The sequence below is a fragment of the Columba livia genome, chromosome 1, assembly GCF_036013475.1.
Source record: "Columba livia isolate bColLiv1 breed racing homer chromosome 1, bColLiv1.pat.W.v2, whole genome shotgun sequence".
Taxonomy (NCBI): domain Eukaryota; kingdom Metazoa; phylum Chordata; class Aves; order Columbiformes; family Columbidae; genus Columba; species Columba livia.
In genome coordinates, this window is record NC_088602.1 from 195,823,095 (window position 1) to 195,835,057 (window position 11,963).

General features: G+C 38.5%; 1 protein-coding gene across 1 annotated transcript; it reads left to right on the forward strand.

The window, feature by feature from the left end:
• Window positions 1-325: 325 nt before the first annotated feature.
• REDIC1 (regulator of DNA class I crossover intermediates 1) lies at window positions 326-11,746 on the forward strand. Its single transcript, XM_021280114.2, has 11 exons — window positions 326-545; window positions 1,284-1,416; window positions 1,918-1,984; window positions 2,718-2,915; window positions 3,173-3,279; window positions 5,812-6,344; window positions 6,586-6,658; window positions 7,328-7,388; window positions 7,963-8,029; window positions 9,660-9,742; window positions 10,302-11,746. The coding sequence occupies exons 1-11, from the start codon at window positions 446-448 to the stop codon at window positions 10,923-10,925; spliced, it is 2,046 nt and encodes a 681-aa protein (XP_021135789.2). The 5' UTR covers window positions 326-445; the 3' UTR covers window positions 10,926-11,746.
• The last annotated feature ends 217 nt before the right edge of the window (window positions 11,747-11,963 follow it).

Here is an 11,963-nt window from a genome sequence, read left to right on the forward strand (position 1 = left end):
GGCTGTGTGTATGTAATCTTGCTGATTTATTTGGCTAATAGTTTATAAGCTGCCTAAAAATGCCCAAGTTTAATTTTTTAAAGACTTTTTCGTTGCAGCATTTTGGTATGTCTTTTATTTAAAGAAATATTTTGAATTATCATACACAAAGTTTGAATCAGACCTGTTTAAGGACTAATTTTTTAGCATCAGGAGACCAGTGATTTATTTTGAATATGATGACTAAATTATACTTGTAGACTTTTTCAAGGCAATAACAATAATCTAAATAATAATAGACAGAGTGTAAGAATTCTGAGATATTTAATAATGTGCTTTTATTATGAGGAATTGTTTACTAAGAATTACATGTACTGCTAATGTGTTGCTGAAGCTTCTGTCAAAAGCTTATTCTCACTTCTAAAAAATTTAGGAATTCTTTGAAAAGAAGAAACTTAAATCCAAGATGAAGCTTCTGGGAGTAACATCACCTAAAAGTTCAGCAGTCAGTTTAGATCTCCTCAATCTGTATGTTGTCAACCAGATATCAACCAAAAAGGACAACGGTGAGTTTAATGTAACAGTGTTATGACTTCACAGTCAACAGATTCAGTTGTTGGTAACTATTACTGTGATTGTTTCAGTTGTTCTTCCACTTATAACTTAATGCTCAAATAAGTGTTTTTATAATTTATTTTTAAAATAAAAAATTGTAAGTAAATACAAAAATTGTGATTGAATAAAAAATCGGGACATAAGAGGAAACAACTAACCTTGGCTACTGCCTACTTCACCTTTAAAGCCTTGCACACTTATGAACCTTCCTACATCCATTTCATTTTCCCTTTGCCATTGAATGGGTCCATTTGTGTTCCACTTCCTTTTCCATAACTTTTGGGGTCATTTGGAATAGTCTGCCAGTTCTACCTGGAGTATCTTTCTTCAAATCTATCATTAAGCTCCTAAAAATCATCTCTACAGCTTGACTCCTAACTCTTATCCTCTGTGACATATTCATAAACCATATTGTGGAAAATTTGTTGTCCTGTGCTCGGGAAGATTAGAAGGTGACTGAGGAGGGCAACAGAGGCTGTCTACACACAGCAGCTGACCGTAAATAATTTTATACTATAATGTCATTTAGAATAGAGCTCTTGCGTTGCTGGCAATAAAGAAAACAAAAAAATATGGCTTTAAATGGATTAAGAAACATAAACCAACAGGTTTTGTACTCCAATGAAAGTTCAGGAAGCTCAAAACTTCCTCCAAGCCCAGCGCTGACATTCCAAATACTTTCATTGCAGAGAACAAGAGGAAGCCAGTCCACATTGATATCACCGAAGATGTAAAAATACCCATTAGGAGGCACAATATAGAGCTTCCCATGTCACCACTACGTACACAACATATGTCAAACTTAGATGACATCCAGAACAGGTACTTGTCTAAAACAGGCAGTAGTTAGCTTTAAGGATGTTCTGGAAAAAGTATCTCATGATGGTCTTCTACTTGGGGTATTAAGTAATCATTAATATACCATTCTAAGACAAAGAAGTTTCACAATCACTCCTGGCATTACAGTGATACTCTTACTATGGGAGAGTAAATAAATGTATTCTACATAAAAAACCTGTACATGCTGCTGAGAAGTTTTATTTTAGTGTTTCTTAATTCATGTCAGGTACATACACTAAATTTATCTCACAGAGCAGGCTATTCAAACAGCATTTTCCACTTAGACTGTTTTCCCATCCAAATGCAGACACCCTAAAGTTACTGACAAACACACTGGCTGCTCGTAACTGCTTAAGAATCAGACCTTATTAAGATGTGTGGAAAAATATTCTTAAATTATTTTGAAATTAATACTCATAATGTTTTTAATCTTATAGATCTTATATCTTGTATTTCATAGGGTGTTTTTATTCATTTTACAAGGTTACAAAAGCAAGTATTGGACAGAAGAAGGCAGCATCTCTCAGAGAAAGTCAACTACCAGCATAATGTAAGTAACTTTATTGTTCTCACTGATGTAAAGCTAAAAATGTATGTTGCAAATAACTGTTTCTAAAATCTTCATAAGTCAAAGTATATCCAAGTTAAGTAATTCAGATATATCCACTTTATTAAGCAGAAAGAGTGGCTTATAAAATTCATAATTTTCAGCTTTCTGGAAACCTATAGTTTTGAGGTACAAGATTTTGTGCGATTAGTGGACAAGGCTTTTGCACTCCATTAGCAGTCTGTGCTGCTTTCACCGGATAAGCTGGATTACAGGCATTACCTCCATGTAACTGTGGATACAGTGACATTTTATCAGTTTTGCCTTCAAAGTTCTTGTGTTCTGATCTGCTCAAGATTGCATTGTTGGTATCACAACATGCTGGAGTTCTCAATGAAGTAAAATATTTTTCATTTTACTACTTAAGAACCAAGCCAGCAGATCATTTACCTACACATCTAAAGCTAAAAATGTATTTATACCCATCTCTCCTCAGGATAACATTTGTGCGCATGCTTCAACGTAAGTAGTTACGTATGTCTTTCCCTGAAATAAGCCCTTATTATCTTATGTTTTTCATGAAAACATAATACCAGAATAGGTGAAAATTTCCTCTTTCATGTCGTATGTGTGCAGACATGTAAAAGATATAGAAATGTTTGATTACTTTGAACTTTATGCTTACATCAAAACAGGTTAAGATAAATAAAATGTCTCTACAATATATTTTGTTTAGTTATCACAAGTAACAGAATCAAGGTATGTTGACTCTAGTATGGAACATGAAGACAACATAGCAAGAGCTTTTAGTGCCTGTCCATCGTCCTCTTCTGGTTTTTGGTCTTCTAACTGTACACATCCAGAAGAAAACTTCAGCGCAAGCCTGATGGGCAATACTTGGGAACAGACCTGTGAAGAGAAGCTGCGAAACCAGGTTTGATTAATATTTTGTAATTTCCACAGTGTTATTTTAAACTAACTTTCATTTATTTGGCGTGTATAATTAGTGTGATTGTGAAGATAATTATAATGTAGGCTGGTGGCAATGAATATGCCGTATATCAAAAAGCATTTCTTTTATTGTTATGAAATACGCTTAACTTGAACTTTAACACTGTAACTATTTTATATATATATATATATATATATATATATATATTCAGAGTTTAACAGCTTCTACTGTTTTCTCAGCTAGGAAATAATTTTGATCAAGACCCTTGGATTACAAAACCTCCAAGCCAGTGTATTTTCAGGAAGCCAGATATAGCGCCTCAGGAACTGTTTAAGCCACTGCATAGGTAGGCAGTGATTTTACATTGAAGAGAGAAGTAACAATCAAGTTTAAGTAAGACAGATACTAAGATAATCTGAAGCTTATTGCTACCTGATTTTTCACTGATATTTGATGCTGTTCAAATAGAAATTGAAATTAAATGCAACGACTGAGAATACCAAGTTATAAACTTGCTAAAAGGCAGCAAAGTGTGAGTGCTCGGAACCATGATCTGTTTTTTTGCAACATCACAAACATGATGGTGCTACGGAATTAACCCTGAAACATGTATTTACTAAGAGGCCAAAGCTCTCATTAATTCTGGTCACTGTTGCAAGCACTTTTCTGATGACCTTGATGCTGTAGCAATGGAGCAACTTTTCTACCTACATTGTTTGTATTTGGGATTCCAGAAACAAAGCATTTTCATTCCTTCGCTTTCATATGTGATCCTACTGTAGCTTTTTTTTTTTTTTTAATTGGTACAATAATACTGTTATGAGAAGATACATTTTGTTTTTAAAAGAATGAATAGAAATCTAGAATATATTTATTTTTGTATGTGCTGATTTAAAATATTTTTAATCACAGAGGATTTAGGGCCAGACTCATCTATACTGAACATTTTATTTCATTTTCTTTCCAGGGGGTCTTGCCTTGGATCTAGGGGTCTTACAGGGCTAATCTTCCTATATTCTTTTTATTCTGTAAGTCTGCCAGAAGGTCGAAAGTTCCTATCAGTATCTAGCTTTGGCTGAACAGAGCTGTATATTATTTTGCTGTTCCTGTGGTACCTACAGCCTGTTTGCCTGCAAGTCAAGCAACCGGAGGGAACACTGACCACATGATGACTGGATGAACACATCAGCTTCTAGTCCTTGACACCTTATATTTCTCTCTTCTCCTATCTTCTGGTTTTCTTCAGCAAACCCTAAAATGAGGATAACATTCACCTTGCTGTATATCTTTGTGAATTCATGATTAATATCGTTACATTAAAGCCCTGCCTAACCTTATCTCATCTACATCTCCCCCTTCATTTCTCCCCAGGCTCTCAGATATGCACTCCTGTGCTTATGGCACCTCCCTTAGTCCTCTGCCCATTCACAGCTCACTAACAACATCTCCTTTTCACCTGTTCTTCAAATCCATTTCTTTGTGTTGTCCTTGTTTTGTTTTCATCCCTTATAAGCCACGAATTCTCATATCTCAGGAGCAGGATGTTTCTTTCACTGTGTAAGAAAAGTAGAGTATAAACTTATTAAATTGTTTAATGTAATTGTAACGATGATGTAATCAATGTCCATACATCTGAGAGCTGTGGCACCTCAAGATCATGAAATATTAACTAAAATATTTAGATGTCTTATAAAAACAGATGTCTTTCACTTTGAATAGTGCCTAGGTATTTCCTCACCTACTATTAACTTTTATTTAGCATTACAAAATGTTCAGCTGGAGGGAAGAAGAAGCCTCTGAATTGCTTCACAAGATGTTTTTACTTTTCCCTCACAGATCTATCCAAGTTTCTCCAGAAACAAACTCTAGCACGTTTAGCCTTTTAAAACTATTCAAGGGGGTTCCTGTAAGTAAGGACACAACTTTCTCCTTTAAGTTCTCTAGGATCTTTATCGAATTCCAAGTATTTGCTGATCAAAACATTACAGAATTTCCTCCAGTTGGAGTTTTCTATGCTACATTTCGGTTTATTAAGTTCCACTGATAACATTGCTCACATTTTTTTTAAAGAATGGGCATTTTTTGAATGGCCTTTGCCAATTCTCTGTGCTTCAGAAGCCTCTCAACTTTTTGCTCAGATTTTCTGAAAGTTCAGTCAGCAGATCAAACCTAGAAAAAAAGCAGCAAAAATGTTAGATTAAGAGGCAGGTAAGCAAAAGCATGATAGCTTTCATGTCAATGATGCTGGCGTAACAGCAGCCTCCAAACCACCGCTATCAGGAATGTGGTAGGCAGGTGTGCGCAAAACAAAATGTCTGACTGGCCTCCCGACAGTGGAACAGAAAAATTCTATGCTGAATTTGGATTACTGACCTCAAGTACAAACGGCAGTCACTTGCTAAAGAGACCATGAATTCAGCAGTACACAGAGCTTATTAGGAGCTTTCAGTACAGGAGAGAACTGTAGTCTTGAAGAACAAACAATTTTTATGAGCAGAAACAGCTGGCTTCCTTTTATTAATTTTTTTAATCCCTGAAGTGGACTTCTTTGGTCAGCTGGTGGAGCAGCAGTGACATACTGTGGCTGATTTTATAAATCACAGTTCCCTGTTCAGGAGGATGTGCTCCATGTCTTGGTATGTTTGGAGACATGAAACTGAACCTCTTTTAAACTTTACTACAAAGTGGAAATAAAATACAGAACACTTTTGCAGTTGAAATAATGTACATTTGGGACAAAAGCAAGTGTCATGAGTAAAGTCTTCCAGATTTTTATCATCCAGGTATCATAATTTGTTGTATTAGCAGTTAGTATTTTGCTTATTTATGTATTGTGCAAACAGTTTTTTCTTTTCTACCCCTCACCCCCCAACCTCAGGCTAGACTATATGAATTCTGCCAGGGAAAATCCAGTGATAATGACCAGTAACGAATTAGAAAACAGTGAAGGAATAGAAGAACCATTGTTTGATGTCGTGAAAGAAACTGCAGAATGGAAAGCTCCCCAAGATGGAAGTGATTGTTCCTTTCTGGCACTGTTTGAAGATGAGAGCCGACCAATTCATAATAATCCTTCCACAAAGCATTTTAATCCTTTTGTTGACCCAAGCAGTACTGACATTTTTACCATTGATCCTGATGATAGAAATCAAATGACCAACAGAAATTACCCTTATGATACTAGAGAGGCTTATTCTGCAATCAGTGCAAAAAGAAGTTTTGTTGACAGACGCCTTGAAGGCATTTTCACAGATCCAGAACAGGTTTTACCTGAAAGTAACAGTGCCTCAGGTGCAAGCTACAAGAAAACCAGTGGACTTCATAAAGCTCACCTGCAGGACTGTCACGACGGACAGCACTACTTCCTACCCTCTGAAAACAAAGTAAAACCTGCAAACTTGGAAAGAATTGGTGAGTGTCAATATTTTAAGCACACATATTCTGGTTTTTATTCTCCTTTAAAAGACATATGCTTTTATAACCAGAAATGTGTCTGCCCTGACTGAAAACATCATGGATCTTCAGAATGTAGTAATTTAATTTTAAATCCAATTATTTTTTTTAAAGTTGACAGAAGCATTCATTTTCAAATTGCATTTGTGCTATTGCATTTTAAAATCAAGGTTTACTTTTTCTTTTTTTTTTATTTTAGAGACATTTGCTTATCACCATGCTCATCCAATTAGCTTCAGGGAGAATGTACAGAACTATTCCAGAAAAAAAAGGTGAGTGCCATAGAATTAACTAGCAACAACTGAGGAGGCCTTGCTGAATTTGAGAAATCCGGCTCGGAGGACATGAACGCAAAATTCTAAGCAGTATTACTGAGGACTCAGGTTTTCCCAGTGAAAATAGTAGTGAATGATGTGAATAAGTGTATGCACATGTAAGCCCTTTGTACCATTGTTCATCTGCCTCTAATGAGTACAGGGAAAGTGCACCACGGGACAGTTCTGAGTCCCTGGAGTTAAGCTGTTGTCTGGCTTACCCTGTAAAAGACTGTCTCCTTCCACTTACCACAGAGGAAGTTGGTGTCATCCCTGGGCTAATGTTAGCATGTGTAAGTAAGTGCCCCACATTTTTCAAAAGACAGTTTTATCAAAGACGCTGATCCATGACACTTTTTACAAAGCAGCACTATCTTCTGTCAGCTCTCATATTACATTTTGCATTTCAACAAAAGTAAAGTTTGTGAAAACCAGATCCTTGGTGTCAAATCTCAGGTTCAGAAATAAGTTCAATGCTCTCAATAGTGGGAAGCATTTGATGGTTTCTGAAGACAAAATGAAAATTGAAGACTAAAAAGTCACAAGTAATGACTTTAGCTCAGAAAGAAAAACAAAGTACAAGAGAGGAAATCACTTATTGGAGAACTCTGTGTTTGCATCCCTCAGTGATGATGAGTCCGTGAAAGAATTGGTCTGGAGACAGAACCAGCTCTTTGCATTTGAAGAGGTAACTTTTTAAAGAGACATATTTTTTGTCAAACCTACCATTTGCACCATTCGTTTGAGGTGGAGAAGGAATATCCACACCGGTTAGGAACTGAATTTAGCTTCACTGAATTAACTTTTATGGAAGCTTTTTTCCATCATGGTTTATACAAGGAATCCAGAAAAAAAAAAAATACAGCTCCTAGTTAACTGGTTTGGGTAGTCCTTTCAGGTCTGCAATTTACATGGTTTGATTCACACCAAAACTGATGCCTGAAATACATTGTGTAAGTCACCCATTAGCCCTTAAGATCAGATTCTGCAGGCAGTGTCCAGACACCATATGCAGGACACTTCAGTATTATAAAGGAGCTTTACGCCAGTATACATTTAATGAATATTTTAGATATTTTTCCTGTAGAAGTCACCCAGGTACACAATATCACTCAGGCGATCTCTTAGAATAATTTGCTATCTCTTAGAATAATTTGCAGTACAGTGCAGTGACTCATTTATGTAAGACAGAAATTTGAACGTTCTTGACTTATCCTGATCCAACTGAACCCTCATTATTAACAGTTAATTTTTTTCGTAAGTTCACAACAGCACAAGAGAAAGAGTATAAGTTTGGAGTGAGTTCAAATCTTCATGAGATGGACAAGGGTTAGTACCATTTTAAATGTTATTAATTAAAAAAAAAAATCTCTTTGTTATCTACAAGCGAAACTGAAACAGGTCCTTTTAAAGCCAGGGAGAAGTATTTTGATCTTTTTAGGATGCTTCATTTGATGAGGGCTTGTGTTTTTGATTCACGCAGCACTGTATGAAGAAGACTAGCATTACCAGGTAACTAAGAACTATCTGTGTTTGCTTTTCCTTGAAGAGATAAACTCAGGTTAACTTCTCTCTGGTGAGTATTACACACATGTTTTTCATTGTCCCATTTCCTCCAAAGTTGTTCCCTAAACTGAAAAGCCAGCCCTGAAAGTCGTGGTAGCTGCTTAAAAAAAAATCCAGCAGAGAGGTCAAAAGTAATTATCTGAACACCACAACTCAAGTTTACTAACATCACCATATAGTAAGTGCCAGTAATTTTCTTTCCTTCTATTCCTGCAGACCTCTGCTGATTGGAAAAAAATCTTGGTCAAGTTTTATGTATTAATTAATATATTTTTCAGCTTTTTGACACGTGCCATTTTACTGGTCCAGTCTTTACTAGTCTTTATTCTCTTTCACGAGACTACATGATGTCATTCCACATGTGGATGGGGTGAGGGGAGGCAGCAGGGAGATCCCATGTCCTTTCTGCTCCCTCAGTAGCTGCAGGGATCAGCTGTGCTGGCTGCATTTCAGAGCAGAATGTCTCCCAAAGGCCTCCAGGAGAAAAACATGTCACTTGTATGGCAGCCAGTGCATGTGGGAGTGTGCTGCCTTCTCTCCCTGCCCTCGCTTTGCAGAGTCTTCCCTCCTGTTGATATCAGTTCTGCTGCTGGTGCAGGCTGCTGATTCACAGCAGAGCTGAAGCTCTGGGGCACCTGTCTCACACCTTCTGTTAAGATGTGTTTTCCTGAGAGGAAAGGAGTTGGCTGTTGCCATGAACTACATTGACCTCCCTAACACTTCAAACAGTATCTTAAACCTGCATCAGAAGCAGTAATCGCAGAGTCACAGAATGCTAGGGATTGGAAGGGACCTCAAAAGATCATCTAGTCCAATCCCCCTGCCAGAGCAGGAACACCCAGATGAGGTTACACAGGAATGTGTCCAGGCGGGTTTTGAATGTCTCCAGAGTAGGAGACTTCACAACCTCCCTGGGCAGCCTGTTCCAGTGCTTGTTACCCTTACTGAGAAGAAATTTCTTCTCAAATTTAAGTGGAACTTCCTGTGTTCCAGTTTGAACCTATTACCCCTTGTCCTACCATTGGCTGTCACCAAGAAGAGCCTGGCTTCATCCTCGTGACACTCACCCTTTATGTATTTGTAACATTAATAAGGTCACCCCTCAGTCTCCTCTTCTCCAAGCTAAAGAAACCCAGCTCCCTCAGCCTTTCCTCATAAAGGAGATGCTCCACTCCATCATCTTTGTTGCCCTGCGCTGGACTCTCTCCAGCAGCTCCCTGTCCTTCTTGAACTGAGGGGCCAGAACTGGACACAATATTCCACGTGTGGTCTCACCGGGGCAGAGTAGAGGGGATGTAATGTAATGTTTAATTCCACATGCTGTACTCAAGAGTTGGATGTTTGGGGAATTTTTGGTGAGTCACATGTCTTTCCTTTTCATGTGATTTTTCAGATGTGGACTCATCACTCAGCAGCCAGTCTCCCAGTTACTCTCCAAGGCAGACAGAGAGCTGTTTCAGCCCCAGTCCTGACACAGTGCGTACTGCCCCTTCATGGGTGGGCAGGGCTTCCTTTGAATGATATCTGTATGCCTGAGTGCATCTGAGGGTGGATGTAGCTGGTATCTTATTTATGGTTTTGTTGTGTACAAGGCAACTATGTGTGTGAGGAAGTCAAGAAATTATTAGCTGCAAATTTTCCTAAGTATCTTAACAGACCCATGGTCTCCTGATAATACCAGGTCTTGTGGAATTATGGTAACGTGACTGTGGGAAGATGCTAAGCAGGCTTCTGCTCTCCTTCTTGCTGTATAGCTGCCTTTTGACACACTGTGTGTTTTCAGCCATGCTTGAACATAAAAATGCCACAACATAAGAATAGTAATTCTGTGTGAGAGTGGAAGTCCATCTTACCCACCTTCTCTTCAGCAAAGGCTAGAGTACACCTTTGGATGAAAAAACAACCAACCAACCAAAATGAGACAGTTCTGGCCTCTCTGTTTGTATAATTAACTTAGTCAGTAGTTAGTTATTAACATAATCCTTAGTTACTGAACTATTTAAACAGTTGCATTCATACAATTCTGTTCAAACAGTCTGAAGAGGAAGACACAGTCCAAAAGAAGGAATATCTGAAAGAACGGTCCTCAAAGAGAGATGATGCCAACGCAGTCCCAGCCCCAGCAAGCGCAGAGCCGCCCAAGGCCTCTAACACCAGCACCGTGCCTCGCCAGCCCAGCAGGAGTTTGACCAGAGAAGCAGCAACCCATCTTCAGGGGAGAGACCCTGTTTTATGTGTCACAGAGGAGGAAAATAAAAACCACGCTGCCCCAGCTGAGAGCGGCTTGTTAGAGGAAGCCCTCCGAAGGGAGCATCTCACTCGCACTACCACGCGTGATGGTTGGTCACAGACTGAGCCCTCTGTCACAGAAGCAGAGAAGGTGGATGTTGCCACCCAGTGTGGCACCACGCAGGTGTGCAGCTGCAGGAGCTCCCTCCCCTCTGCCCGCAGCCTGGGGGGGACCCCTCCTCCCAGCACCTCTGGTGCTACGGGAGGGCACAAAGTGCCAGCGCATGAGGTGCTGGCGCCCGTGGGTGCGGGCAGCACAGCTGGAATGGCCGCCTTTTCTTCTGAAGCCAAGTATCTGAGCTTGGCTGGCCAAAGGACTCTGGAGGTGCTGAACTACATTGATATAATGAAGGAGAGAGAGAAGCAGTGATGGCAGAGGATGGGTCATAAGGAATCCAGAAGTTTTGTCCTGTTCTCAGTATGTTTCATTTAGTTGGCATCTTTTGATTTTTCTAGCCTGGTTAGACAAATATTTTTTTTTTCCTGTTTGTTTCCTTTAAATTGTTGCTATGGCTCTCTACCTACTGCTGCCTCTAACTATGGATTTCTACAGATCTCCAGCTGTTAAAATAGGACTTTACAATAGCCTAGTAAATAATACACCTTAGGAATTAGATTGGCTTCCCCATCATATATCCATAGGATTCTGTAGTTTGAGATTGACTTTGCCTATCTTGAATGTAATGGAAAGATTCTGTTTCACTTCAAAATGTATTTGATGTGGCTCTTACTTCAGAACTATTGTCCGATTCTTATCCATTTTAGCAGACAATAAGCCTTTGCCACATGTTTGTACTAAATACAGAAATGGGAAACAGAAAATGTACATCACACACAGAATAAAATGTAATTGATAAAAAACTAATTTATTAAATAAATTTTTTAAAAAGCTTTCTTTTCCTTCCATAGCAGATCTGTTTTAGCACATTAATTCTCTGGCTGTTAATACTGACAAATCTTTTATGTATTTCTGTATTTTGTCCGCGGATTAAAAATCTGAACTGCTTTCCTCTTCATTTCAGTACTTGTGTGAAGCTACAGATCACAAGAAATAAAAGTTTCTGATAGTATTGTTTCTGAGTTATATTCTTTCCTTCTAGAAAAGCTCCTAGTAAAAGCAGCAGGGAGACTCACTCTCTTACTGACATCTCCTCCTTGTACATCCATGCACCTTTACTTGCATATATGTGTCTATATATCTTATATACATGTGTGTGTGTATATATATGTGCCACGGAGGCAACTGACAGGTCAATTTAAGGGACAACAAGGTCCAAAACCAACTTTTATTGAACCGGTGAAAAACAGGGTTTTAGCACTCCAAAAGTGACTTAAATACAGGTTCGGATATCAGTTGAGGAAAATTATTGAGACAGCAACTAATACAACAGGCGGTCCACAGTGTGCA